Source organism: Acomys russatus, chromosome 1 (assembly GCF_903995435.1).
Source record: "Acomys russatus chromosome 1, mAcoRus1.1, whole genome shotgun sequence".
NCBI classification, from domain to species: Eukaryota; Metazoa; Chordata; class Mammalia; order Rodentia; family Muridae; genus Acomys; species Acomys russatus.
In genome coordinates this window covers 29,146,425-29,174,326 of record NC_067137.1, presented here as the reverse complement: position 1 = coordinate 29,174,326, position 27,902 = coordinate 29,146,425, and the positions used below count along the sequence as shown (strand labels likewise).

The following is a 27,902-nucleotide window of genomic DNA, read 5'->3' as shown; positions in this document are numbered from 1 at the left end:
GTGCCACCACCACCACTTGGCTGCTGGCCCCTCTTTTTGCTTTTTGAGACAGGGTCTCTGTAAGTTGCCTAGGCTGACCTTGAACTCATTCTTCGACTCAGGTTGACCTTAAAATGTCAAGCTTCCTGCCTGAGCCTTTCAAGTTTTGGGGATTATAGGCACATGTGTCACCAGGCCCAACAACCAATAATACTGCTTTTAGAAGATAAAGAAAAGGAAGAGTGTGTCACCTGCTAAGTAGGCTGAAACTTCCAGACACTGCTGTGTCCACAGGCAGAGTGGTCCTCCCGCTCTGTACCACCAAGGACATGTCAGGTGCCAGGGCTGGCCTGAACCCAGGGCCAAATGAAACTGAAGGGAGACACCTAGTTGCCTCTTAATCTGGGGAGGCTCTTTGGTGCTTGGTGCTTTTTTTAACTTGTTAATCTTTTGCTGTCACTTTCCCCCCAATACGCAGACCATACGTGTAACTCTGACACATGAGGTTGTTTGCTAGTGAGTTCTTGAGGATTAAACAACAAGCAAACAGAAGTCAACTCTGAAATCCCGCTGAGTCAGCAGAGCCCTTATGACCTTAGGGAAAGGAATCATCTAGAAGGCATAAGTGCAAAGCTGGGAGTCCTGGTCTAAAGACAAACCCAAAGTTCTGCCCTGGGGTCTGGGCAACAATACCAAAGATTGTTGTTATGTGGTACCAAGCTAGGACACAGGCCAGTTAGCCTCCCATTCCAAAACACCAGACAGAATAGGACATGACCAGACCAAGAAGAGACTCCACAAGGATGACCAAAGTGTCTGCTGTCCGAATGGACACGTACCGTTTATTGCAATTACATGGATGCGCCCAGCCTGAGGCTTGGGCAGTCTCATAAGCCCTCAGCTGAGTGCTGTCTCTGATCTGACCCCACCCCCACCCGACCTCTACCCCACATCATATCCAGCCATGTGTTCTGGCAACCAGTTCTGAGATGAAACACAGGGCACAGGTCTTTTATCTAAGCTGAGCCACCAAGCAGCCTAACCAGCGGCTGGAACATCGTTGAGCTGAATAAGCAAGGAGTCCTCAGAAGTGTCCCAGTGAACAAGAGGGTGAAGGCTGCCCCAGGTGTCTGCTCTGCAATGGCAGCGTGACTCTAGTGACCCCAGGTAAGGATGTGCTAAGAGTCATGGCTACTTAAACCACTTAGAACAGACATCGGGTTCAGAACAACAACAACAAAAAAAACCACAAAGGAATCAGGGGAATCCAGGGCCCAGGATCCTACCCCTCAGAGAATTGGAGGCACACAGCCTTGAGCCAAGCTTCCCTGAGCTACCAGGGTTTGGGCAATGGCTGCCTATGTCTATATCACCAGCCCAGAGAAGAAGCAAAGGCAGTAGAGTTCATAGGACTCCTTTATATTAAGTTTATTACATCTGCAAAAATCTACTGTACAGAACCCATTGGATTAAGTAGCGTTTTGCCAAAAGCAAAAGACTCTCACTCTTTGGGAAATATTTCTGACTCCAGCTTGGGACAGGGCCGCAGGAGCTGAAGGTGAACTTGGTTCTTGATGGAGGAGCCAGTGCCAGCCATACTCAAGATGTGTCTTGTCAACTTCCAGGAGGAAAGGGTGACTAGAGATGGCACCCAAGATGGGGCTAACCCTTCCCCCCAACTCTACAGTCGTCTCCCCTCCATCCCCAGACTCTGACCTACGAGTCAGGTTCTCACACAGGCTCTTCCAATGCCACAGTGGCCCAGGCTGTGAGTCCTGAACTAGCCAGCCTACTTGTGGGCCACCAAAAATGGGGCATCATACAGATAGTCCATACCCTGTTGCACGCATGAGCGACAAACTCAGAGACAACACACAAACTAAGCCTACGTTTTGGCGTCCGGATTTGGTTCTTCTAGGTTAAAAACAAAAACAAAAACAAGAAGTCTTATTATTAACCCCGATGCTGTCTCCCGAACGAGGAGAGGGAAGCGAGGTGAGGGACACCAGTCAACTGACTTGCCTTACCTCAGAAGTAAGGTCTACTGGGGCTCTGAACAGAGAAAATAGAGGAAACATGTGCAAAAACAAGTTGATATCTAAAGTAGACCTCCCCACAATGAGAAGTGAATTCCAAGGAGCCCTGGACTCCATCGCCCACCACAGCATGGCCAACCCTAGTGGTCTCTACGGGTAAGTGCTATGGCATGTCAGCCGAAGCCTCTCTCCTGTTCCCAGGATCCACCAGCCACAATAGGCCATCTAGGTTCCAGAGCAATTGGGTCCCTTTCTGTCCAGAGCATTTGGAGAAACCAAGTCAGAAGAGTGGACATCAGATGTGGCTGTGGTAGAAAGACCAGATGCAAGAAACCCTTTGCACCCAAGCTTCTAGGCAGAAGTCAAAGAAGTAGAATGAATTCCCAGCACACCCTGGGACCACTCGGGCAGGAACAGCTGGAAGGGTCTGGGTACTGAGGAGACGGCACAGCGGTGGGGAGGCCAGGGCCTGAAGTTTTTCACAGAAGAGGCAAGTGGGAGCCTAGTGAGTGGCAGGGGTTGGGGGGAGAACTAGTCCCCCATCAGGCGTAGAACTCCTCCTGCTTGGTGGGTTTCTGGTAGGCACCGCCATTGGCTTGTTTGGGTTCCTCCAAGGAGTAGCTGCCTTCGTCCTTCTTCTTCATCCGGTACAGCATGAAAGCCACCAGGCACACAGCAAAGATGAGCCCCACCAGGCCTCCAGCAATGACACCTAGGGAGTGGACAGAAGGAGAAGGTGGCTCAGATTGGCAGTCTCTCCCCTGATAGACAGTGTAGGAAGTGGCCTGGGTGGGGCAGTCATCCTTAATTCCTTCCCCACCCCATGGCTAAAGATGGCTGCACCCGCCCCCCCCCCCAGGCTACTTCAGAGCCATAGCCTTTCTCTTCCTACCTACTTGAAAGAAGACTCACCTCCTAGTACTTCCTTCCTGTCCAGGAGACCCTGAGAAGCGCCTGTGGCTCCTTCATCCACTGGGGGCTGATTCCGCAGGCCAGGCTCCACAGCTGTGTTCTCCCCAGATGTTTCAAAGGTAAAGTCCTACAGAAAAGCAGGTTGGGATCACATCAGGCTGGAGCCACTGACCTAACATCAACCTATAGCATTGCCATAAAATGCTGGGGGTTTCCCTGCCACCCCGCGTTGGACACACCCAACCTAAGCTGGCATCTGTCATGGAATGCAATCACACTTGAGACCCTGGCTGGCCAAGGCACAAATGCCACACATACACGCAAGAAACTGTGTGGCACAAAGCACACGTTTTTGTGTCTAAATTCCCATGAAGGCCTCAGACAGAACATTCACCCTGGTGTAAGTTTAGGTCACTAGCTCTTGAATAATGCCTGAGTCTCCTACTGATCTTGTAGCCAGTCTGTTTAAGGCATGTGGAAGGTGGGACTCTGTTACCCCATCATTGTAGTGAGGACTACAATGTGCTGTACAGGACAAAAGACACCAGGTGGCCAGGTGCCAGGCACTAGTGGCCACCCAGGAAATACAAAGCCAACTCACCTGCTCCCCAGAGCCCTCCCCTGTGGGAAGCTGATTGGTAGCTCCATCCTCAACAACCTCTTTGATGACAGAAATACCTCCATCCTCTACACTTGGAGGCTGATGGTCAGGTTGGCCAGGTGCTGTGGGAGCCAATGTCTCACGGAGGCCAGGTTGCACATCCCCGTCGGGAGAAGATGTGAAAGGTGCCTGAGTTGTGGCAGCTCTGGCTGTTGAAACCCGCTGGGTGATGGGGAGCTGTGTGGTCTCCCTGGGCCTGGTGGTGGCCTCTTTTTCCTTTTCCTGAGAGGTGAAGCCAGTCTCCGTTTCTGCAACGAGCACTGGCTCTTCCTCCTCCGGCTTCTCTCCAGCTGGCAGGACGGAGGTAAAAGTGGCCTCCGCATTCCTGGCGGTGGGCTCTGGAGCTGTGGGCATGGTTGTCAGGAGCCACACATCCTTCCAAGTGGAAGATGTCTGCCGCGACAAAGCGATATCTGGCAAAGAACCTGCAGGGTCAGAAGTGGGGGGAGGGGGGTCAGGGGAGGGGAGATCTTCAGGTGTCAAGCCTGACGCATTCATGCTATAAGGAGGCTGTAGCCTGGGCCCCCCACGGTGACCTAGCCAAGGCTGAACTCATGTTGAAAAGTAGGCCAGAAAAGATGCCCTTTGCAGCTTCACCTGCCTGGGAGCAGCCTGCTCACTGAACTGTGAGAACGACCTCAGGAATCTGGGAGGACCCTAGCCCCAAACCCACACCCATTCTACCCTCTTCCCCAAAGGCTCAGGCTCTGGAGAAAACGTAGCTGCATCTTATCTCTAGCTCCCAGCCCTCTGCTCTCATCTTCTTCCTACTGCTATTCCCTTCTGGGCTCCCCCTTCTGCTGGGAGACCTCTCAGGCTAGCTGAGAGGCTAGCTGTACCTCAGGGCCTTCTCTTCCCCCAGAGAACCGGTATCTATGGAAGGAGGTGAGGGCTACTCTATAGCCAGCGGGCTCTGTGCTACCTGCAGCTCCCAACAGCCTCTGGGTCAAAGTACTCCCCATCTCACAGATGGAAATATCAAGGCCTAGAGGAGTCAGCTCCTTCTCCAAGGGTTGGCTCTTGCGGCTGCCCATGGCCTCTTGGAGCCACTTCGCTTCACTTCTGGGAGGGTTTCCCTCAAGCCAATGGTTTGATCTGGATACCATTCTTCCCTCTGGTACTGGCCCTGACTCCACTGGCTGAGAACGGGATGGGGAGGAAGGGGGCTCACTAAAAACTAGGCGACAGCCCACTCACCACTCCGACCATGAGCTGTGGCCATCTTAGGGCTCTGGGTCAGCCTTACCTGTGCCTGAGCCAGAGAAGTTGTCAGAGTCATCCCCGGAGCCATCCTGGTCTTCAGGAGGCACATTTACGGGCACGATTTGCTGCGAAAAGATCAGAAGTGGGTGTGAGATGAGGTGTGGCCGATGCGCAGCATCCCTGGGTTCCTCTCTTAGCAGCTGAACGAGCTCAGCCAACCATCCCAGGTGCCACTGTAGAAAAGCATTGCACGTGGCTCCTAATTCTGAGAAATCCCTGGTCCTCCTCATATCCCCAATGTTGTAATAGTACAGCCTGGTGCCAGGTGGAGATGATGGGGCATGGTCCTACCCCCAGGGTGCTCTGTCTAGTCAGGAAGCCCAACCTGGGAACAGAAGCTGTGATCCCTCTTAAAGCCATCAATTGACACTACCCCGAGAATCAGGCTTTGGGGCCATCAGTGGGGAGCTTTTGCACCTTTCCCCCAAATAATCTGTACTTAGAAAATCAGTGTCCAGCTGAGCTAGACACTGTGGTACAGGCACAGAAGCCTCAAGTGTGAGAAGCAGGGCAAGGCCTGGCATGGTTGAGCTATCTGTGCTGAAGCAGCTCTGCCCACACAGGGTGGTCTCAGGCCTTGTCACAAGGACCATTTTTCTCAGCCACAGGAAGGACCGTATCCTGGCCTTCTTAGTGAAGAAAGGAACAGGGCGCCCTTTGGGCTGGGGATAGTAGAAGCTAATTCGAAAAGGCGTCTGCATTAAGGAGGCTCCAGTGAATGGGCAGTAGGCCTGGGATGGGTTCTCCTTGGCAACAGCAGCTGCAGGAATGTGGCCCGCCTTGCCTGCTCCAGCTCCAAAGGGGCTGCAGGTGGTGGAGGACAAACACAGTCCCACAGGACTTGGGCAGGAGTGGAGCACCACCCCCAGCTAGGCAGGCTGGGGAAGGGGGCAGAGAGTCTGGCCCATGGTTGCCCCCAGCACTGGTTCCAAAACAGCAAGTGTAGGATGACCCAGGTAAGCCGGTGGTGGGGAGGGGAGATATGGGAGCCCCGCTCAGCAATGAAAGCAGCCCAAATAACCCAGTTCAGTACAGACCATCTTACAAGACCCCAGCACAGACCAGAACAAAGAATGAATTAAAAACACAAAAACAAAACAAAAGCATAACAGCTGGAAGGAGTGGCACATGCCTACAATCCTAACATTTCGGAGGCAGACGTAGAAGATTGCAGCAAATTTGAGGCCAGCCTCATCTTTATATGAGTTCTGGGCCATCCAAGGGTATAGAGAGACAGACTTTGTCTCAACAAAACAGAAAAAGAACTACATGGTTCAGCTAAGGGATCCAGAGGCCTCCTGACCTCTGTCACTTACCAACTGAATGCCCTTAGGGATGTCATTACAAATCTTACAGCCTCAGTTTCCCCACGAGTGCCAGTGGCCATTAATGGTGCCAGCACTAATATCTACACTACAAAACAGTCACAAAACTCCTGTGCAAGTTAAAAAAAAAAAAAAAAATACAGCATGGCAGGTAACAAGTGTCCGTGCCCATTGATCTAAGTACCGAGTGAGAGCCTCAACTTGTGACAGAATAGCAGGAGGGAGCCAGCTCACCGGGAGCCTCTACAGACCATCAGAGTAGCCCAGCTAAGGCTGGGCACCAAGGAAACAGGGTGACCTTGGCCCAGGAAGCCTGGCAGGTCTAAGACACAGTCCTACTGGCCTCACTCGTCAGTGGAGCAGAGCAGGGAGAGTCAGGCACAAGACCCACGAGAGGAAACTGCTGCCATGTAAGCACTCCCTTTAGAAGTACAAAAAATAGCAAACGCTTCTCCCCTGGGACAAAGGTTTTGAGCCTAGACAGGCCCATCTTCAAGGACAGTGGGTTCCCTGGGGCTCAGCTCCAGAGAGCAGTTATAGCCCGTCACGGCCCAGACCCAGTAAATGAGTGCTTCTCAACCTTCCTAATGCTGTGACCCTTTAATACAGTTCCTCATGCTGTGGTGACCCCCAACCATTAAAGTATTTCGTTACTGTTTCATAACCAACTTTGTTTGCTACTGTTGTGAATTGTAATATAAATATCTAATATGTAGCCCCAAAGGGGTCGAGACCCACAGGTTGAGAAGTGCTGCAGTAGACACTCAACGTTCACTGTGGCCCACGCACGGGAACAGTTAGACCCCATCCCCTTACCACATATCAGGCCACATCCTGTACACACTGCCCCAGGGGGTACCCCAGATTCCTGTGGTAGCCTTCCTTGTGGCTGCCACCCTCAGCGATGGAGAACAGCCCCCCAAATCATAGCTTCCTCCCCATTCTGGGTCCCAAACTCCACCCTCTCCTAGCCCACTGACTCCCTCTCCGGGAGGGAAAGCTGGAGGTGGTGTAGAGGTTCCAGATCCAACTAGACCAGCCCAAGCCACATGTCAGAGATGCAGACATTGTTCAACATGAGGTAGCTAAGGCTGAGAAAGGAGCCCAGGCAAACACGGGGTAGCTAGCATCTCTCCTCCATAGAGAAGTCCCAAAAGTCAGCAATTTCTCAAAAGGGAGGGCTTCTCTAAGAGCTAGATAAGGTTGGGTCTTCACAGAGAAGCAATTTGTTCACCCGGCTTTGCTCAGCTTATCCCACTGTGATCGTGTTTACACAACAAGCTTCTACAGGAAACCTCCACAGAAACCAGCAGACCAGGCCCAGGGCAGGGAGAGGGGGAAGAAAGGCAACCCCCTCCTATGCCCTAAGCCTCCAGCCTCTGCTAAAGGAAGAGAAGCTGCTCCCTGACTGCCCCACCCTCACTGTCAGCTGGGACCTTTCTGATGGTATCACACACACACACAGGGGAGGGAAAGAAGTCTTCAGTTCCAGAACCCTCCCAGGTCCTAGCTGACTGACTTCCTCCACATGCCTGTTGGGATACATGTACACCAAACGGATACAGGAAGACACACGCACACACACACACACACACACACTTTTAAAAGAATATAGAAGAAACCTCGTGGTAAGAAAGATTTTCACTGTCTGTGCTATCAAGCCCAGGGCCACTCAGCTCCCACCTACTGGAGCAGAGCCTGGAAGCTGGCTGACTTGAAAACCCAGAGTTAGAGGTTTGGCTACTTGGAAGGATCCTGGAGGCGGATACATGGAGTGTGGACCCAGAGCAGAAGAAAAGACTAGTCAACACATGTCCTTCAGGCATCCCCTGGGCCTGTATAGTATGGACCCTGGAGAGACAAAGCCCAAGGCAGGGGCCCAGTCCAGGAGAAAGGAGGCAAAGGCCTCAGCCTTCCCTGGGGATGGAGATCATTTTCACCACTCATGCTGTTTCCTACACCTCCCCAGCAGCTCCTCAGATCCTGCTGAGATTAGCATCTCTGATGGATGAGGAACAGCACTTCCCAGGGTGAAGGTACCTACCCAAGGCCATCAGCCAACAAGTGTCCCCACACTGAAGCACATCTTTTCTTCTCCACTCCCCAGGCCCAAGGACCACCACCCTAGGCTGAGCCCATTTGTTTCAAGCAAAATGGCTTCAGCTTCTTTCCATGGCTGTAGCACCAGGAAGCAAGATAAGTGCCTAGCAGCCCAGGTGGGTACCACCTGGTACCACACACTTGGATGGTACAGAAGGAACGGTATAGGTCAGGACAGGGTATGGGAGGGAGTTCACCTCCAGCTGCAAGCCATTGCCGAAGAACGTGTTTGGAGCTGTGGGTAGAGGGCTGCCTGGGATGCTCAGAGGCAGCCTGGAGCCACTTCCTGCCAGCTCCCACACCCACACTGACTGGAAGGCAGGCCACCCTCTGTGGCAGGCACTGCAATCTGATGGAACCCTGTGTCCGGGCTGCCTGGGACTGCGGGGTGGTCTATATTCCAGCACTTTATCATATTATCCTGAGTATGAAGACACCTGGGCTGTGTCACAAATCATGGTACCAGGTGATGGCTCTAAGAGGTTCAGAGGTTACAGGTGTTTTAGAGAGAATGCCCATCTGCAGCCACTGGGATACAAAATCTTACAGCTTCCAATCAGCATCCCAAGACACTGCTGTGTTGCCTGCTGTACAACTTCAGTGACACCCAAATCACACAGCCCTGACTCCGCAGGACTGTATACTTTGACTTTTGAGGATAAAGCATACACCTCCAAGCCTGATGACCCGCGTTCAGTCCAAAGGACACACATGGCAGGAGGAGAGAAGGGCCTTCGCCGAGTTGTCATGTACACACACACACACACACACACACACACACACACACACACACACACACGTACACAAAATAATGTGTAATAAAAGAAAAAATTTTTAAGATCACAGAATTTTGATATTAAATGGATCCCTTAACTGCAAAAATCTGGACTCATCGCCTGGGAACTTGAAGGTATAAACAAGCTAAGAAATAGCTTTGTCATGACCCTAACAGAACTCCAGCAATGTCTAGCACCCCACTCCAGGGGCTTCAGGAAGGAGAAGCCTCAGAGGCTGGGTTAAGAAGAACTCCAGTAGAGGATAAGACAATTCAGAAGTCGCTAATTGGGCAGTGCTGGGATGTCACTTCTACGAGTGGGAGAGAGAGACAGAACTACAGCTTGTCTGCAGCTGCCTGGTGCCATAACAGAATCCTCCACCACCACCCCCAAGCTTCTATGGGTGGGAGCCAAGTTACTGAATCAACAAGTCCCATTAGTCACAACATCCAGTGACAAAGACCTGCTGTTATCCAAGGAGTTGGGTCACAGCTATTCCCAAGCAGCCTCGATCCCAGCTAGTCAGGGGCCCCCCACACTTGTCGCATGGTCTCAGTCCACTCAACATGCTACACTGGGAAGTGCAGGGATACATGCCCCCAACCCCACAGTCACAGCAGGATAAACACTCCAGGGTGATTCACACAGGTACACAGTATGCAAGAGCTCTATTCCCCCCTCCCCCAAGTCCAGGGTCTTGGTCAGACTTGTGGATGTAAGAGCTATGGGCTATTCCTCTCACTCCTAGAATCCACAACTCTGGGGTGCTGAGCTACAGAACTAACTCTTGGTTTCACACCTCCCTCTGTACACCCGGACATGTGACCTGAGAATAACACCCAAACTCCCACCTACACCCAGGGACCCCCAAGAACTGCCACAAGGTCAAATGGCACTTCCTCCTCAGAAGCTGAACTCTGAAAGCAGCCACCTGATGAGGAAAGGTTCCACTCAGAGGGGCCTGTGGCCAGGAGTTGGGGAAGGCAAGAATTCAATTCCCTAACTGAATCCTGTGTTCAAAGACAGGTAGCACAGGAGCTCTGTAAGGCAGCCAGGAACAAAGCAACCTGGGAAGGCTCTTAGATAGTCCTTACTTCGATGCCTTCACTCTTAGCAGACAAACACCATGGTAGCAGGAGGGCCTGCCTCACCAAGGAGCTGAGGGCAACATCCAGCCTTCTAAAGGCCCTTAAACCCACCAAGAGAAGCAAGAACCTCCTTCCTGCCAGGGTTCACCAGTAACAACCTTATTTCCCCAAGTACTTGGCTTCCCAGTCCAGCAGCCCCTTCTTCACACTAGCTGCCCCACAGTGTAACCTTACAGCCATCAGGAAGACAGTGACAATACTGAGCTATCCCAGGGGGCCCAGAGGTAGAGGTGGGGCTCAAGGGTGCCTGTGTTACAAGGTCCCTGTGTGTCTCCAGGCGCTAAAACCTACTCCTATCCTGGTAGACCTCAGCTCGTTTCTTGGTGCCACAGTCTGGGGTCTTGACCACTCTCCTCCCCACAGTCATCTTTTCCTCTAGTCCTCCCTGGAATGCTGGGAGCATGTAACAATAGGGTGGACTGACCCAAAGCTTCTCCAAAGGGGCCCTGGGGGACGGTACCAGATCAAGTGCAAATACTCCTACGCCGGGTGTCTGGGCGGCTCCCTGTGTGTCTCTGTACCCATCTCGCTGGTGAGAAATGAAGGGGCCTAATTGGATAATCCTGAGCTCCCTTATGGCTGTCACAGGTCAGCCTGGACAGTGTGTGATGACAGGAAACCAGAGATTCATGCTGGGGTGGTGGTACCCAACCCCTTCTGTCTCTCCCAGGGAACTGAGAAACTACAGGGAGGCCTCAAGACCCAGAAACCCTCTCCTGGAGCCACCTCCAGGAGGGAGGGGCCCCATTGGTACCTTCAGTCACCACCCACATTTCCCACTGACAGGTACCACGATTTATCAGCTTTCTGTCTCTCTACCAAGGAGCAAGCTGGAACCTGCAGAGAAGGTGACTGGTGACCCAGCAGGGAGTAGGGAGTGAATGAGGGACCCAACCCAGGGTGGGGCCAAGGGGAGGACTGGCAGGTAATGAGGAGTGTTAGCTGCCTAGCTGAGGAGCACAGGACCCCAAAGCACCTCCAAGGCCTAGAACCCTAGCAGCAGCACTTCCACTGCGAGGAACAATTTCCCAGAATCCCCTGGGAGCACATACATCATCCACATCCCCACCCCAGCAATCCCTGCTGTGGCTCCACGATCCCAGTGTGTCATGGGGGTAAGTATGGCTCTAATGACCCCTTTTTGTCAGCATTCCCCTTTAGAGTAACATCAGGTGGCAACCCAAGGTCAGTGCTGTCTCCCAGGCCCAGCCCTCCCCCCACCCGCTCCCATCATCCCTCCAATCGGTCAGTGTCACTTGAGTACCCTGATGCCCACACCTCCCTGAGGGACTCGCACCTGCCCTGCAACCCACATGCCAGGACTAGTCTCTGAGCAGGCTCAGCTGAGAGCTGGGTGTGGAGTGGGGCTGGAAGACCAGTTCCTCTGCAGCTCCCACCTGTCAGGAGGACCCAGCCAGGACAGGCAGAGTGAGATTTCAGGCGGTGTGGAGCAAGGGCACCTGGCCCAGGCCCAGCCAGCTTCTCACTAGCCACTTGCTCCTGGAGGGAGCCAGGCAGGACCTATTGCCCAAGACTTGCCATGCCAGCCACCTCTCTTCAAGTCCTTTGGCCCTGACCAGCTGGATGTGCCAAGCGAAAAGATGGCTTATAATTCAGGCTGGGTTTGGAACATGACAGAATGAAAGCCAAGAGGGCTCCCAGGGCCCAGCCTACAGCTTTGTACACCACATGTTCTCTGGCTCGGGGGGGGGGGGGGGGGGGAAGGGAGGGGGGCATGGGGGTCTGGCTCCCCATCAAGGGGCGACCAGACACAGTGGCTGAAGCAAAGAGCAGCAGACCATAAGCATGATATCCAATAGTGGCAGTCAGTGGAGGGCAGGGAGGCTGAGCCCCATGACTTAATGTCATCTCTCTCTGCTTTCAAAGAGCATTATGGCCCAGGTGGCTGCTGAAGATGTCTAGAATCAAAGTGTCTCTGGGTAGCAGCCCATGTAGATAGAAGGGCTAGAAAGGCGTTCCCACACTATCCCTACCCAACCCCTACCATGCTGACCACTGACCCCAAGCTATCCTAAAGAGAAGCATAGTGCCTCAGTTTCCCTTGGGCGCATCTTGTTGGTCAGGGTCAAGGGACTTGAAGAGAGATGGATGACGAGTCTGACGAGTCTGACAGTCCTGTCTGGAGCAGTGTAGGAACCCCACCACTCTTGCTTCTGGGATGTAAACTAGTCTGCCAGCACCCCAAAAACTGCTACCTAGCTGATTATAGACTCAGCAGGGTATGGGGGTACCCAACACCTGTGACACATAGAATTCCCATGGCTGTTCTGCCCCTGAACTGGCTAAATAAAGAATCTTCAAGTTTCAAAGAAACTGCAGCTTTCAACACACCTGCATCAGCCAGAGCCCTAACTGGGAGGTTGGGGACAGGGCTCCAACTCTAATCATCAAATCTCTTCTTCACGTCCCTGCAGTTGTGCAATACCCTCTTGAAAATTAAAATGCCTGTGGGAGGGGCTAAGGGACACTAGTCATTCACATGACAGCATAAACCGGCTTCCTAAGGGGGAGGGGCTGATTCTGGAACTGGGGCACTGCAGTCGGGGAGGGGTGCAACTGATGGGAAAATATTATAAAACGGAGACTAGAAGATACAAAGAGGAAATTTCCTTGATCTCTGTCAGAGTGCAGGTGACAGTAACACCACACCCAGGAAACACACTAAATTTCCTCTTTCCCCTTGAGCTACGAGATGCCTGTTCTTCTTGAAAAGGCACCAAGGCTACTGGGAAGCAAACAGGAGGCAGAGCATGCTGGGAGTGGTCCTGTGGCAGGGTAGGCTAGCCTGAGGTGTAGGACTCTCTGGGAGGAACCTGTATTTGAAAAGGTGGAGTTTTCTCAGCCCACACAAGAACAAAACAGCTTAGGCCCTTTCACTGACTTCTCACAGCCTCAATAAACTGCAGGCTTGCGTAACGCCACAGCCTTTGTAGTTGACACAGAGGTGGCTAGAAGGGAATTTGGGGGCAGACCCAGGAGTGGGTGAGAGAACCTAAGCGCTCAACCCTGGCCCGTAGGGGCACATGAAACACAGAAGCAAATCTAGACCTTAGGAAACCAGCCTTTCCAGCCACTACTTCTTGAGTAATGTGCCAAGTACCGGTCTGAGCACTTTCCCTGTATTAGCTAACTTATCTTTAAAATCACTTTTCAGAGCTGTATCCATCTTGCAGATGTAGAAATTGAGGTAAAGAGGACAGTCACTTGCTTAAGGGCACATAGCCATCAAAGTGAAGAGAGGTCAGGCAGGTTTGTTTTGCCAGACCCCAGCCACCATCCCAATGCAGCCCAGAGCTCTCACTCCACACTGGCACTGGGTGGGCTCAGGGCAGGGGCCCACGCCCACCTTGCACCCTTGCCCAGCCTTTTAGAGTTGCTCTCTCTCAGGGTTAGTGAGAAGTTCCAGGCACGGGCCACAGCTCTCTGCTCTCCTGAGCCCTCACTCCAGGTGCCCAGTAGTTGTCTGGTCTCCCCTGACTTCCTCCCCATTTGCCAGCCCCGCCTACACAGCTCAGGCTCAGTGGAGATGTCTGGTCTGCCAGGAAAGGCTTGGATTTCTGAGGCAGGACAAAAGCCATGTTTGCAGACCCTGTGACATCATGACTAGTCTGTACCCTCCTGCTCAGGAGCAGCCACTGGGAGTGTTACACACTGCAGGCCATGTTCAGTACCCCTGTAGACTTGCTCCAGTCAAGAAGAGAAAGAACCCCAGCCAGTTCACTAATCTTTTCAAGAGCCCTTCTAGGTAGGATATGAGGAACCCCATTTCACAGCTGAGGAAACTGAGGCGTAGAGGGAAAAGAGTCATGTGTAAAATCACATAGGAACTGGTAAAGCCAGGATGTGGTCCAGGTAGGCCAGATTCTACACCATATTTCACTCTAGCACAACCTGGGCTTAGATCAGGCAAGGTGAAATAGCCGGCTAATAAGCTAGGAATCCCTTACTCAAGCCCTGAAGATTGGAGTTAGCTTGGACTCCCAAAGGCAGGCAGATTCAGACCTCTATGGAAAGACAGGTGGCTGGCTGGTGAGTCCAATGTACACTCAGCCTGTCCTGGTCTCAGATTCTCCAATGGAGCCCTCAGGATCATTTCTAGGAATCTACAATCTGGGCCTGTGTCCTCCTGGGGATGAGGGAACAGAAGGAACACTGTGCCTACGTGGAACGGCCTTCAGAATGCCTTTGGGGCAAGGATAGGGATGTAGGACAGAACCTAGAAACCATGCAACCCACAGACTGCAGCCTACAGGCCGGAAGCAAGGGCTCCGTCCCTCCTCGGCATGCCATTCAGGGAGAGCGGTGATCCTAACACTGCACCACACCCCCTTGGCTTTCTCTTGGAGAAGCTGGGATGACGTCAACCTCTACAACGGTCTCGGTGGCTCCTTAGACACTCTACAGCCTGGGGCCCTACGAGCCCAAACTTGACCCCCATATCCACCTAGAAGTCTCTTAGAAGGGACCTCTGGGTCAGCAAGGAGGCTGAGAGCTGCTGCAAAGAGTATCAGAGTTAATGCCACTCTCTGCTCCTCAAACACAGTCAAGTCCCCAACCAGTGAAGCCCCAGGGATATCCTTAGCCACTACTGGTATGGCATCCTAGGGCCAGCACATGCTAGGTGCCACAGACAGATACTAGTTCCCCTAGATCCCCCAAGAACCCCTATCCTAGGGAGAGTGATCCCAGTCTATCCACTCACCCCTGGTCTAACATCCGCATCCTGTGTTCTCAGCCCACCAGATCTGGGTCCTCTCTCACCTGGCCAGCCCTGTGGCGATAGGTGGGCAGACCCAAGCATCAGGCCAAGAGAAAGATGGTGTGCTAGGAGAGGGCCACTGTGGCCACAGAAAGAGCTAGGACAGACCCAAGTGTGGATAGACTCTCCCTGTCATTGTACTGGAAGGGTTCTCTTACCATCCTTGGAGATGGGGGTGCCCAGGAGATAGCAGTGCCCAGTCCTCTTCTACTTTCTGATGCTCCCACCTGTAAGACCTTTCCAAGTAGTTACAATACCCAGAAAGACTGTAGGCATAGAAGACCACTTTGCAATCCAGGCTCCCGACTGGATCCTATGGTCTTGCAGAATCTGAGATAAAGCCCTCCAGCTGGCCAGGAAGACACAGGCAGGGGCTGGATCGTTATTGCCCTTCACAGTCAGTGTCTCTCCTAAGCCAGAGCTTAGTAGGCCTACTCCGTGGATGGGCACTCTCCCTTGGTGCATTTCCTGCACCCCAGCAGGTGCTCTAGGCAGGTTGGTACATTAAGGCAGACTCTCCCCTGGGACAGCAGAGACACCCACAAGTCCCACGACACAGCCAGGACAGGTCATAAACACCTGAAGTCATGAACTCCCCTTTACCTCTCAGCCCCCAAGGCCTGTCTTGTCGCACTGCCATGCCCCACCTCATGCCAGTGGGTCAAGGTGGATTGGGTGAGTCTCCCGGGAAGACTCATGGGGCCTGGCATCATGACTCAGCTGATGAGCACAGCGATAAACACGCCCACTTGCCCACTGCCCCAACCTGCCCGGCACAGCTTTCATTTGTACTGATGAGCGGACCTTGGGGAGGGTGCCAGGATGCCTGGGTGTGGGTGCAGAGAACAGCACCTGGCCTCCACCCCCAGCCTGACCTTGCCCAGAGGCCTCATCTACCCTGGTTCCCACAATGAATGCCAAGGGCACTGATCTGAAAACCTACCTCACCTCCACCTCCTGAGTGGTCTATCCTGAGCCACCTGGAGCTGCTAAGTCCCCAGAAGGAATAAAGACAGAGCAAAAGAAGCTCAGGAAGCCCGGCAGGGTCACCTTTACCCATCCCAGGACAAGGTCTCTCTGCCAGCACACGACTCTTAGAAATGGAGGCCAGTGGTGGTACACATCTTTAATCCTAACACTCAGGAAGGAGGCAGAGGCAGGTGGATCTCTGTGAGTTTGAGGCCAGCCTGGTCTACAGAGTGAGTCCCAGGACAGGCAAGGATACACAGAGAAATCCTGCCTAGAAATCCTCCCCCTCAAAAACAAACAAAACAAAACAAAACAAAACAAAAAAAAAAAAAAAAAAAAAAAAGAAAGAAAGAAAAGAAATGAAGGCCCTTGAGATTTCACAGGCCCAGAGGGTCAATTACATACCTGGGCCACAAGGAGTCAAGGACAAAGCTAGGACAAGGAAGGAATACTTTCTGCATGAGCCTAAGCAAAGAGCATGAAACCTGAAGTTAAGGGGAAGCACCCAGAAAGGGAGGGAGTTGCAAACAAGAGGTGGCCACGTTTCCCAGATGTTACCACTGCTCAGAACTGAAAGGAAGCTTGACAGGGCGAGCGAGAACACAAGCACTATGAAGGCTGAAACCAGCATGGCCACGGCTCCTGAGCATGCCTGTGTGCCTAAGTGCACACGGCTGCAGGCCTCAGGTGAGTCACTGGGCAGAACTTTCCGCAGGGCCGGAGGCCAGAGGAACATATCCTCCCTATGTAATTAGGCAGCCCACGAAGCCATAAACACTAGGAGATGGGGAGACCCTTGAAAGGCTCTGAGTGGAGCCACCTTTGGAAGCCTGAATCCCAGAGTCAGCAGGAAAGATCCCTGGACAAATCTAAAGGAAGAACAAGTGTACTGTCACCACCGCCATTGCCGCCACTACCACACCTGCCTGTCAATGGTCCAGTCTTCCTATTGCGTTCCCCCGGGTCCTGCTAAACTTGCCTCCACTTGCAGCCCTCACCAGACCTCCTAAGTCTCCAAACATGCAGTACATGCCAGGCAGCAGGATGCCCCTCCTCCAATACCCACTCCTTGTCAGGACTTCCCCAGCCTCGACAAAGGGAAGTTAGCTGGGAGGCAGACAGCAGTATCCTAGACCAGAAGAGCTAGCCACCCCGAGAGGGCTGTGCAGGAGCCTCCAGTGTCCATCTGGAGCTGAAATGGCACTAAGTTCAGGATCTCACTCAGGGGACCTAGGGACTACAGTCTGCACCTGAAGTTACCTGCTTATGGTAAAAGACAAACAGATGCCCATGCACTTCTGGCACTTGTCAGGGCACCCCTGTCACACTCAACAGAAGGTTCTAGAATGTGCATCTCCTCCTAAAACCCAGTTTCTCAGGAAATAGCCAATAGGGATATGACACCATGCTGACTCTGCTCCAAGGCACAAGGCCCTGGAGATGAAAATACTTTCTACAGACTTCCTGCTCCAATCTCCTTCCTCTTCACACACTAAGGCAGGCTCTCAGAAGGAATTCTCAAACCCAACCCTTCAAAACGAGGGGGTGAAAAAACAAAAAAGGCAATTAGGAGACAGTATGTTCTGTGTGCTTTGGGACTTGAAATAATTTCATGTCCAAAACGTTCCCCTAGCACACTCTAGCCCTGGAAAGAGCCATGGGGGGATGCAACATGGAAGCCAGGAGTCTGGGGTCCCAAGCTTATGGCCACGATGCCCACCTACCAGGTGGGCATCTATTAAATCTCTAAGTGTATGCCCCAAGCTCAAGATAAAAGACAGCATAAGTTGGGTACTGCCTGGGGAAAGCAAGAAGGCACTGCCCAAGCCAGATTCCTCTGCACCCAACCAGCAGCTTGTGAGCTTCGTGTAGCCCCAGGTGCACACTGCCCACCAGCAGGACCCCACTGCTATCTCCTGAGATCAACTTTCTATGAAAAGCTCTTGCCTGTACCCAAGCAATCATCAGGTACACACAGCCAAGGCCTGGGGTGTTGCCCAATATTCAGAGTTTGCCCAAAGGCACAGTGTAGGCCACAGCCCAGCCAAACACCCCCTCCACACAAAACGCTCACAACCAGGAGTGTCCAAGTAAGATCTGCAAACAAAACACCAGGCAGGGCCTCACGGGGTTCACCCAGAACCCTTGTGGAAGTGTTCTTGGGGGTTGTAGACATTTGCCAGATCTACAGTGTATGCACACCATACATATACATAAGCACATGTGAGCATGGAAGCAAGTATACACGTGCAAGCGCGCGCACACACGCGCGCACACACACACACACACACACACACCAAAAGGCCTGTTTCTGACATTTTCTTCTCTTTGCAGAAGCTGGCCTCTGGAAGCTCTTTCTTCCTCACTCAAAAGGCGAGGCAATGATACATATCATAAAGACTTAGGAGAAAAGACTAAGGCGGAGTCTAAGAAAAGTACCAAGCACTCGGTAACAGGCAGTCGATAAAAGGTGACCGTAGCTATTATCAACAGCTAACTGCCCCCGGCACTTCCATTACACAGCACTTTCACACCATCTCTTATGAAATGAATACGTCAATGACAGAATGAGGGCAGAAAGAACAGGTATGTACAGTGATGTCTGTTCTACAGATAAGAACAAGACTTGGACATAAGCGAGTCATTTGAAAGTACATAGTAAATTAATGGTAGAGTTGAACTTCAGCGTGGGGCTCTACCTGACCCAGTGCTGTTTCTGAGCTGCCAAACAGTATGGGTGCTAGCTTAGGTAGAACGGGTACCAAACCGTACACCAAAGAAATGGAGAATGGACCAAAGCCAAGAGCCATAGTCAAAGATAAAGTCCAGTCACGTATGGTGGCTCATGGTGTAATTTCAGCAATTTGGAAGTCGGGGCAGGAGAGTTGCTAAGAGTTCAAGGCCAGGCTAGGCTACAGAGTGAGAATCTTTCGCAAAACAAAAAAACAAAGTCCTTTGCTCATCAGTATAGATAGTGAGCTGACCTTGTTAATCAAAGGTGGCTGGCGCTGATAAGTCACGCATGAGAATGACCGCAGACCTGGGGCTCATGGGCACATGTGCTTATTGGGATTGTGCGCATCTCTTCACAGAGGGAGTTCTCTAGGTCCTTTGCCTGGTCAATGCCTCTTCATCACTCTAGGTCTAGGACAGTAGGGTTGGCAGGACCCTTTTGTCCATTCTCCATCCCCCCAGCCCCCCAACCCACACTGCAGTGATCTCAACGGCAATCCCTACAGGACATCAAATTCACATAGCCTGAGAGTTACCCAAAGGTGAGACCTTTGATTTTTGTTTTGTTTTGTTGTTTTCTTTTTTTTTTTTAAACAAGAATTATAACCAATCTGATTTGTTTTTCAGGCTGCTAAAGAAAATAAATTGGAATTGAACAGAAAAGCTGCTATGCCCAGGCACACCTGGGTCACTCTGGCTCCTAGAGACTGAAAAGGAAAAGAGTTCAGAATTCAAACTGCCAGGCACTGGGACACAGGCTCTTTAGAGACACCCAGAGCCAGGAGACTGCTTGACCTGGCACCACCCAGGGAGGAAGGCCCATTATCAGGAGGGACTATAGACACCTAGTATTTTATCATTGAAGATAATGGGAAGGAAATAAGGGTCCCAGAATCCTGCTCAAAATAAATGTACTTTGTAAAATCGGGACATAGTGACACACAACTTTAAAGCCAGCACTTAAAATCAGAGGCAGATGGATCTCTGTGAGTTCAAGGCCAGCTTGGTCTACATAGTGAGTTCCAGGGCAACCAATGCTACATAATACAGAGACCCTGTCTCAAAACAAAACAAAACAAAAAATCAAAACAAGGATACTTTGTAAGGAGGAGACTTTTAACTCACTTAAAAAAAAAAAAAAAAAAGTCTGGCTACCATGATGATACAGTCTCAAAGGACTTCAAGAATCCAAAGTTCTGGGGGGAGGGGGAGCAGGCGGAATACCAGACTCATGGTAGGGACTGGAATTGGGACTGGGACATTTAGAAAGTACTGCCAAAACCAAGCTTTCCCATCATTCTTTCCAGGTCCTTTCCCCACCAATGCGTGTTAATGAGATTTTACTGAGGCCCATCAAGAGTCACAGGTAGGCTACAACCAGCTCCACCCTCCCAGGGGAGCTGAAGCCAGCAGTGACATCATCTCCAAAGTCGGGCCCATGACTCCCCCACTCCCTCCCACTTTGCCAGACCTCAGGGGAAGTGTCTCTACTAGTCCAAATAATTAAGGAAAGGGAGAGGAAAGAAAGAAAGAAAGAAAGAAAGAAAGAAAAAAAGCAAATAACTATTCCAGAGTGACTTTTTCCCCCCTTCTTTACATAGGCGAAACGAAAGAGCACAGGACACGCACACTGAGGGACACCTTAGACAAACCTGTTTCAGTCTCTGGGGAGAGGTTCCTAGCAGCCTCCCCTTGCCCATTCAAAGGCAGGCACCCAATAGTCACTCCCTATCTGACTGCTCCCCAGGGGTGTGCTGACCTGCTTCCCACAGGAGCTTAGGGAGCCCTCAGAAGGGGACCAGATCTCTAGCAACTGTGGGGAATCTGCTTCCACCAACTGTGTCCATTCATCAGGAATCGCGGAAGCTCTGAAAATGCCCTCACTCTTACTCACCCCCTTTTAAACAAACGTGGATTTTTGCTGAAAGAGAGAAAACAAACCAAAGTTTATTGAAAAAAAAAAAAAAAAAAAAGGAATAAGCAAAAAGAACTTCCAAGTGGGAGTCTGGTCCCAAAGCTCACACAGTGACTTGGGGACTCAGCCCAACTTCTTCCTTCAGGAAGCCTTCCCAGGACTATAGGTCCTACCATTGGGACAATTCTGCTTCCTAGGCCTTGTGTCTCCTTAGAGGGTCCAACTTCCCAGGCCACAAAGGCCTCCTGGTGTAGTGCCTGCTCCTTAGCAGGCACACAGAAAATACCAGGAAACACAGTCCATAGAGCCTTGGTACCTCCAATTGCCTTCTCAGTGTTAATAATGGGTACTCGAGGGGCCTAGCTCACCGGGATATCTTCTCACCAAAGACAGCAGAAAAGCAACCGCCACCTTTCCAGGTCTTGTCTGGTAAGAAATGCAGAACCGCAGGTCTACTGCCCCAGTGAGGCCTCCCGTTGGGCCTGAAGAGTGAGTGGAGCCGGAGGTAATGCCAGGCGGGCCAGGGAGGCATGCCAAGTGACTCCACTTTCTTCTCCACAGTGGTAACTATGATTCCAGGCATAATCTGAGTCCCACAGAAACCACAACGCTCAAGAGCAATTTTTTGGACCTTAAAGCTAGGAGTGCACCAGAGACTCAGTTCGGAAACCCTATCCCTCCCTGAGAACCCTGATTTGGCACCCCACAGAACCCCATCTCATAGACAATTCAAGTATGGAGGCCCTCTCTTGGGACTCCAGAGTGATGGAGAGCACAAGTCACCTGGGAAGCAGCAAAGACAATGCCCATTAGCAGCGACTGGAAACGTATCCAGGTGCCACTTTTTATGTGCACGACCTGGGTAGCTACCAGCGCTCAGCTCGCCTTCCCTGTGCACGTGTCTGCCTTTGCCAGGACTATCGAAGTTAAGAGAGCCAGATGTGGCGGTGGCAGACTGCCACTTCCGGAAGGGATAAAGCCTAGGGCTCTGCACCTCGCCTCTGCCTCCCAAGGGATGGCCAAGTAGGTCAGTGGAAAGGACCCCTGGGACTCCACATCGGGTGCGGGGGCTAGGGGCGTGGACACCCGGAGGGCAGCGCTGACACCTGGCGGCGGCCCAGGACCCGGCCCACGTCAAGGGCTGGCGCTGCGGGGCGGTTCCCAGGGAAGGGTTACAGGGGCCGAGAACAAAGCGCCCCCGTTGGGGAAGGCGGGCTAGTGGACGGGGGCTGGGGCGGGAGAGCACTTTCTGGGGACCCTCGACCAGCTCTTTGTCGGCCAAGTCGCTCATTAGAGAGACCGACCCCCGCCAAAGGTGGATGGCTGCATCCTACCCAGAGGCCTCCCCCTAACCAGTCCCCAGCTTCACGTTCGTCCCTCTTTCCCCGCGGCCCTACTGGGCGGGCCAAGGGACCCGCCTTCCCTGCGCGCGGCTTCAGCACAAAGCCGAGTCGGGGGAGGGGAAGGGCCGTACCGGGGTCCACTCGCGGGAAGGGTCCCCCGCGCGGGCCATGCGGAGGAGGCCCTCCGGAGGGCAGCACAACTTCAGCGACCCCAAAGTTGGGTTCTTAGGGTCTTTAGCGTTGTGAAGCCAACTTCCCGAAATCTCCCTCTGCCAGCTCGGCCCGGCTCACCTGGGACGGCCAGAGAAAAACCCAAGGACCCCGCGCCACCATCCTGTGTCCCACGCACAGCACTGATTCTGTGCCTCTAGCTACCCGCATGTCCGCCCCCTCCCGCTCCCGCGCCGGCTCCTCTGCGCCCAAACTTGTCCCGGTGCAAAGGGCCGGGCGCTCCGGATCCGCGGCGCTGCGGGCGCAGCCTGCGGTCTGGTTTGAATTAGGACTATGGAAAGGGCGTTGTGGCCATGGCCACTGCATCCCGCCGGGTCACTGGCGGAGGCCAGGCCGCTGAGGTGGCCAGCAAGGCAGCAAGCCGAGAGAGCGACTCTCGGAGCCGCCGAAGGCCGGAGCACTCAGACCCATGTGGAGTCATTTTACTTAATTGAGCGCGGGGAACCAATGGAGGCTCCACTCAGAGGGACTCCGGGACCACGAGCTGTGAGACCGGCATGGCATCCATGGACCGTGGAAGGAATTGGGACGAGTCCTCATTTAAGGGCTCACCATTCCTAGATCCGCCAGGCAGCGCGGGAAGAAGTCCCCGCTCCCCTCCCCCTCCACGTGCCGCCGCCTGCATGGCATCGGCGGGTGGCGAGTACCAGCTTCCCGCCGTCTTCCAACCCTGCCCCGGGCCACACTCACCGGGAGGGCAGGCTGCAGGCGCAGCGCCAGCGCGCAGAGCCAGAGCCAAAGCGCCGCTCGCCTCATGCTGCCCAGACCGGCGGCGGGAGCTCGGCGGGCTGCACCGGTCGGAGTTGCGGGTTGCGCGGAGCTCCGGGCCGGCTGTGCTGATTGCGCTGCGCTTTGCTATGCCGGTGCCTGCCCAGCGCGCTGCTGTCCCGGCTGCAGGTTCCACCGGCTGAAGTCAGCTCCCGACTGCCAGATTCCTTCTTCTGCGCCAGGCTCTGTCTGTTCTAGCCCGCACCTCTCCCGCCGAGCTCCGCCTTATAATAAACCCACAGGCTCTTTGCCGTTGCAGAAACTAGCCGCCCACCCCCGGCTCAGCGGGCCTGGGTAGCCCCAATCCCACCCGTAGGGCCCCGCCCTCTGGACTGCCCCGCCCCTTGGAGCGCCCCACCCCCGGGGATCCAGCCACACCCCCTTCCACGCCTCCTTGGATCTAAGCCCACCCAACTTCTCGGCTCCAGCGGGTCTGAAGCCAGCCTTCCTCCCCTGAGCACTGGTGCGGGCAATCTGTGATTCCCGCATCGCATCTTCGTTGATGCGTGCTTGATGGAGACCCAAGTGCACCGGCTACTAGGGCCTGGTCCCGAGTCTCGGAGGCGCTGCCTTGGAGAAGGGCGACTGTTGGTTCTCCAAGCTTGAGGCTGCAGCGCCCTCTGGGAGAGCACGCCTGGAGCCCTCCAGGTGAGCAAGATTTTGAGGCGCACCTCAGAGCCCCACAGCGAGGAGGCTATATATAAACTAAGGGACAGATTATGGTTCCTACCTCCCCACCGGCTGAGGATGGAGCCCCTGGAGTCCTGAAGCACTTGTCCTTCCCCGCAAATTGCTGGAAACTCCAGGCCTTTAAAGAAAGGGCACTATCTGGAAGAGCTGGCTTTTTGTTCTTGTTGTTGTTTTGTTTTTTAAATTTTTGGTGTTTTTCTTAAGAGACAAAGCCCTCTGTCTTCCTAGCCCAAGACCAAAGGAAACAATAAATGGCCTCTTTGTTTTCAGGTGACCTCAGGCATAGCCATCAGGGAAGCTCCTGTTGGGTTCCTGCTCTTTAATGATTCTCTATAGGGCTTGGACCTCATGGTTTCCAACACCCTTCAAACACGCCAGTCAAAAAAAAAAAAAAAAAAAAAAAAAAAAAGCACAGAGAGCCTGCGGGTGTGGCAAGCAGCAGTGAGAGCAAAGGGGAAGAACCGGCCCTGTCTTGCCCGCAATCTGTAGATGGTGCCAAAGACCTTTGCACCTGAAAGGCAAAGGCCAAAGACAGCATCTTCTTCATCCTTGTTCCTTGGACAGAGATCAAGGCCCACCTTGGTCAGCCTGGACTGAAGCTGGGTCTGACCTCCAGTGTAGAGTCTACACTACGGAGCCCACCTGCTGGGAGCTCAGCAGCCTCACCCTACACACACACACACACACACACACACACACACACACAGAGGCCAGCTACCCATCACCCAGAGTCTCATAGGGAAACTCTCCCTTTTGGGGGTCTCAGCTATCCTAGGTTTATCGACAGGCTACAGATCCTGCCAGGGTTTTGCTTGGATCCTTGCGGGTCTTGGTAAGGAACGCTCAGTGGCAAGGCTCAGGGAGGCTTAGGACTTAAAAAGCATGTCCCTCCTACAGTGTGGCTCCAGGGCCTCAAGTCTGCTCTTCAGTGCTTTGAGCCCAATATATGGAGGAAAAATAGGACACATTGGTATCTTACCTTCCTGTCCTCTCAAAATAGGAAGGAAGAAAAAAAAAATGGGAACAGGAAGGGACTGGTGAGGGCGTTTTCATGTTTTAAACATGGCCAGTTTGATGTTTCCTTCAAATTGAGTAAATTTAGTCCACGTCAGTGAGGCTGTTTAGGGGCAGACAAGGGAGAGGCTCCTACAGGGTGACCCCAAGAAAGACACATACACAGAGGAAGGAGGCAATGGTCCTGTCACTCTTAGAGCCACAACCTTCCCTGGCTTGTGCTTCCTTCCTGCCCTCAGTACCAAGAGAGCCTTTGTGGGGGGGGGGTCCCCCACCTTACATTTAAGGAGTGATGCCTCCTGGTACCTCCTACAGCCAATATATAGTTCTGTGACTAATTGTCCCTGCCTGTACAGGAGGGCCAGGAGACTCGGTGCCCTGTTCACTAGAAAGTTAGTAGCTGGCTCAAAAGGAAGCCCCTAACCTTCCTGGTGAGGGGCCTCATGCCAGGACACCTTGGTTTGTGTTCTAACCATGGGTTATTAAATAGTTTGCTTTCATCCCTAAGTTCTCCCAAGGACAAAGTCATTCTCCTATGGGTCACTTTCTTATTCTTCCTACAAAGTCATGTGGCTGCCCTCTGGGAGAAATGCATGCTCTTGGTTGAGATGGCAGCTGATGGAGCGTGGGTAGGAAGCTTAGCACCTGACTGCAGGGCTGCATGCCACAGGCACCTGAGCTGGAACGGACTGTCTCTGCAGAGGCTGACAGCATCTGTCAAGCTGAAAGTACACCAGTTCTCTTGCCCAGGAAGACTTCCCAAGGCCATGGCTCTTCCCTAGTGTCTCTTCTGTGCCTCAAAGGCATGCCTGATGCCCAGCACTGAAGGGAAATAGCTGAGTGGCCCTGCATTTGAATTCTATGTAGTATTTCTAAAATGAAGATCGTTAGCTCCTGACATGGAAAGCTTTTTCAAAACTTATTTTGAGCAGGCACTGGTGGCGAATGCCTTTAATCCCAGCACTCAGGAGGCAAAGGCAGGCGGATCTCTGAGGTCAAGGCCAGCAGAGTCTACAGAGCTAGTTCCAGGACAGCCAGAGCTACACAGAGAAACCCTGTCTCAAAAAAGAAAACAAAACAAAAAAATTATTTTGAGGCAAAATATGTATTTTAGGTGAAATTTGTCTAAATATATACCACATATCATGATATATGTACATATGTTTATTAATGGCCAAAATGTTCTTTAAGAATGTATATACTAGCCAGGCATAGTGGTACATGACTTTAGTTCCAGCACTTGGGAGGCAAAGGAAGTTGGACCTCTGTGAGTCTGAGGCTAGCCTGGTCTACATAGTAAAATTCTCAGACAGTGAGATGTACAAAGTGAGACCCTGTCTTGAAAACCCAAAAAAATTAAAACAAATAACTAAATAAACAAAAAGTATATAATAAGGAGGATCTGGGGGAGAAAGAGGTATTCAGAACCATGGAAACAGCTCTTGTGTTCATCCTCTATTTTTAAAGCAGTTAAAATGAAAATATTTATATTACTTGTTTCATTTTTGTTGGGTTTTGGTAGGTATTTTCTTTGTAGGCCAGGTTGTCTCAAACTCACCGGAATCTCCCTGATCAGCCTATCAAGTGCTGGGATTACAAGTATGCATCATTTTTTTTCCTTCCTTGAGACCCATGTATGCCAGGCTAGCCCATACTGACTATATAGCTAATGATCTTGAGCTTCCAATCATCTTCTGCTGCCCAGGTGTGGGGTGCATGGATGCACCACTACAGGTGGTGCTAGGCAGTGTGGGAGACCACATCCATGGCTTCACACTAGGCAAGCTGAGCCTTTAACATGCTTTTAACTTCAACCAACAAACGTCCCTCCAGCCTGAAGAACAGGGCCACTACGATTTGTGTCAGAACTTGCACCCTAGCCAATAGCCTTTACCCACTGAGCTATCTTGCTAAACCCTTTTTATTTTTTAATTTATTTTATTTTTTTTATGAAATGGAAGATTATAGATTGTGGTAGTTAACTTCATGTGTTAACACCACTGGGTTAAAGGTACCCAGAGAGCTAATAAAGTGTTTGCAGTTTGTGAGGGTGCTTCCTGGAGAGGTAAGTATTTGAAACAGAAGACACAGTAAAGAATATCCATTCCCACCAAAATGGGTGCACATCACTCAGTCTGCTGAGAGACTGGTGTAGCCATTGATGCAAAGAAGAGCCAAGTGCGCTCTCTCTCTCTCTCTCTCTCTCTCTCTCTCTCTCTCTCTCTCTCTCTCTCTCTCTCTCCCTCCCTCCCTCTGTCTCTGTCTGTCTGTCTGTATCTCTCTCTCCCCCTCCCTCTCTCTGTCTATGTCTCTCTCTGTCTGCCTGTCTGTCCCTCCCACCCCCCCACCCCCATTCTGTGCTCTCTTGCTTTCTTGCTCTCTTCTGGAACTAGACGTGCATTCTTCCCCATTCCCGGACATCAGAGTGTCTAGCTCTTGAATGCAAAATGAATTACACCACCACGTTAATTTGGGGTCTGTAGCACACAGGCAAGGAGACTGTGGGGCGTCTCTACCAAGATCATCTCAAGAACCAATTCCCATAGTAAATGTACTTGTTTATACTTATATCCTGTTAGTTCTGCTTCTCTGGAGGCCCCTGATTACTACACAGACACAACTGGCTTCTCCTAATTCCAGTTCTGTTTTAAGAGTTAACTCCTGTTGACACTTGTATCCCTGATTCATGTGTTTTAATTGCTGTATTATAATCCACCTCATTGTTGCAATATAAAAATGCCACAGTGTATCTATGGACATTTTGTTGTTTCTGGTTGTTGCTGTGCTGTTGGTTTTCAGATGTTATATACAATGTTATTGCCAGTTCTTTGCTTTTGTTAGTGTGTGTGTGTGTGTGTAGGAGAGAGAGAGAGAGAGAGAGAGAGAGAGAGAGAGAGAGAGAGAGAGAGAGAGAGAGAGAGAGACTGAACACAGAATATGCTAGGCAGGTATTCTCCCACTGTGCCCTGAAGAAAGTCTTTATGTCTTCCCCTCAAGTGTGTATGTGAGAGTTACTGTAGAAATGCAATCCCTGGATTATAATACAAATATCCTCAATTTTCTTTTACATTATTTTAAGCAATTTCTCTAAACAAATTGGTCTCCAAAAAGCCCATAACTGTGTATACTCCCAATGGCAGGAAAGCTGGCATTTCTTCTTTTGAATATTTACAGGTATTTATTTTGTGTGTCTATGGAGAACGGGAGACACTATATGGCGCATGTGTGGAGATTAGAAGGCAACTTCTAAGAGTTGTTT

The 27,902-nt window shown here is 52.0% G+C and overlaps 1 protein-coding gene across 1 annotated transcript; it reads right to left on the bottom strand.

Moving 5' to 3' along the window:
* Positions 1 to 1,755: 1,755 nt before the first annotated feature.
* Positions 1,756 to 23,235, bottom strand: Sdc1 (syndecan 1). Its single transcript, XM_051143381.1, has 5 exons — positions 22,862 to 23,235; positions 4,835 to 4,916; positions 3,529 to 4,013; positions 2,928 to 3,054; positions 1,756 to 2,727 (listed from the first exon to the last, which is right to left on the bottom strand). The coding sequence occupies exons 1-5, from the start codon at positions 22,925 to 22,927 to the stop codon at positions 2,558 to 2,560; spliced, it is 930 nt and encodes a 309-aa protein (XP_050999338.1). The 5' UTR covers positions 22,928 to 23,235; the 3' UTR covers positions 1,756 to 2,557.
* Positions 23,236 to 27,902: the final 4,667 nt, after the last annotated feature.

Excerpts from the sequence above, each read along its gene's own strand:
- Sdc1 (XM_051143381.1), bottom strand. The coding sequence starts at position 22,927 with ATGAGGCGAGCGGCGCTTTGGCTCTGGCTCTGCGCGCTGGCGCTGCGC. Across the intron at positions 4,014-4,834 it reads CTTCTCTGGCTCAGGCACAG|GTTCTTTGCCAGATATCGCT; the intron begins GTAAGGCTGACC and ends CTGACCCTGCAG. Across the intron at positions 2,728-2,927 it reads CAGGAAGGAAGTACTAGGAG|GTGTCATTGCTGGAGGCCTG; the intron begins GTGAGTCTTCTT and ends TCCACTCCCTAG.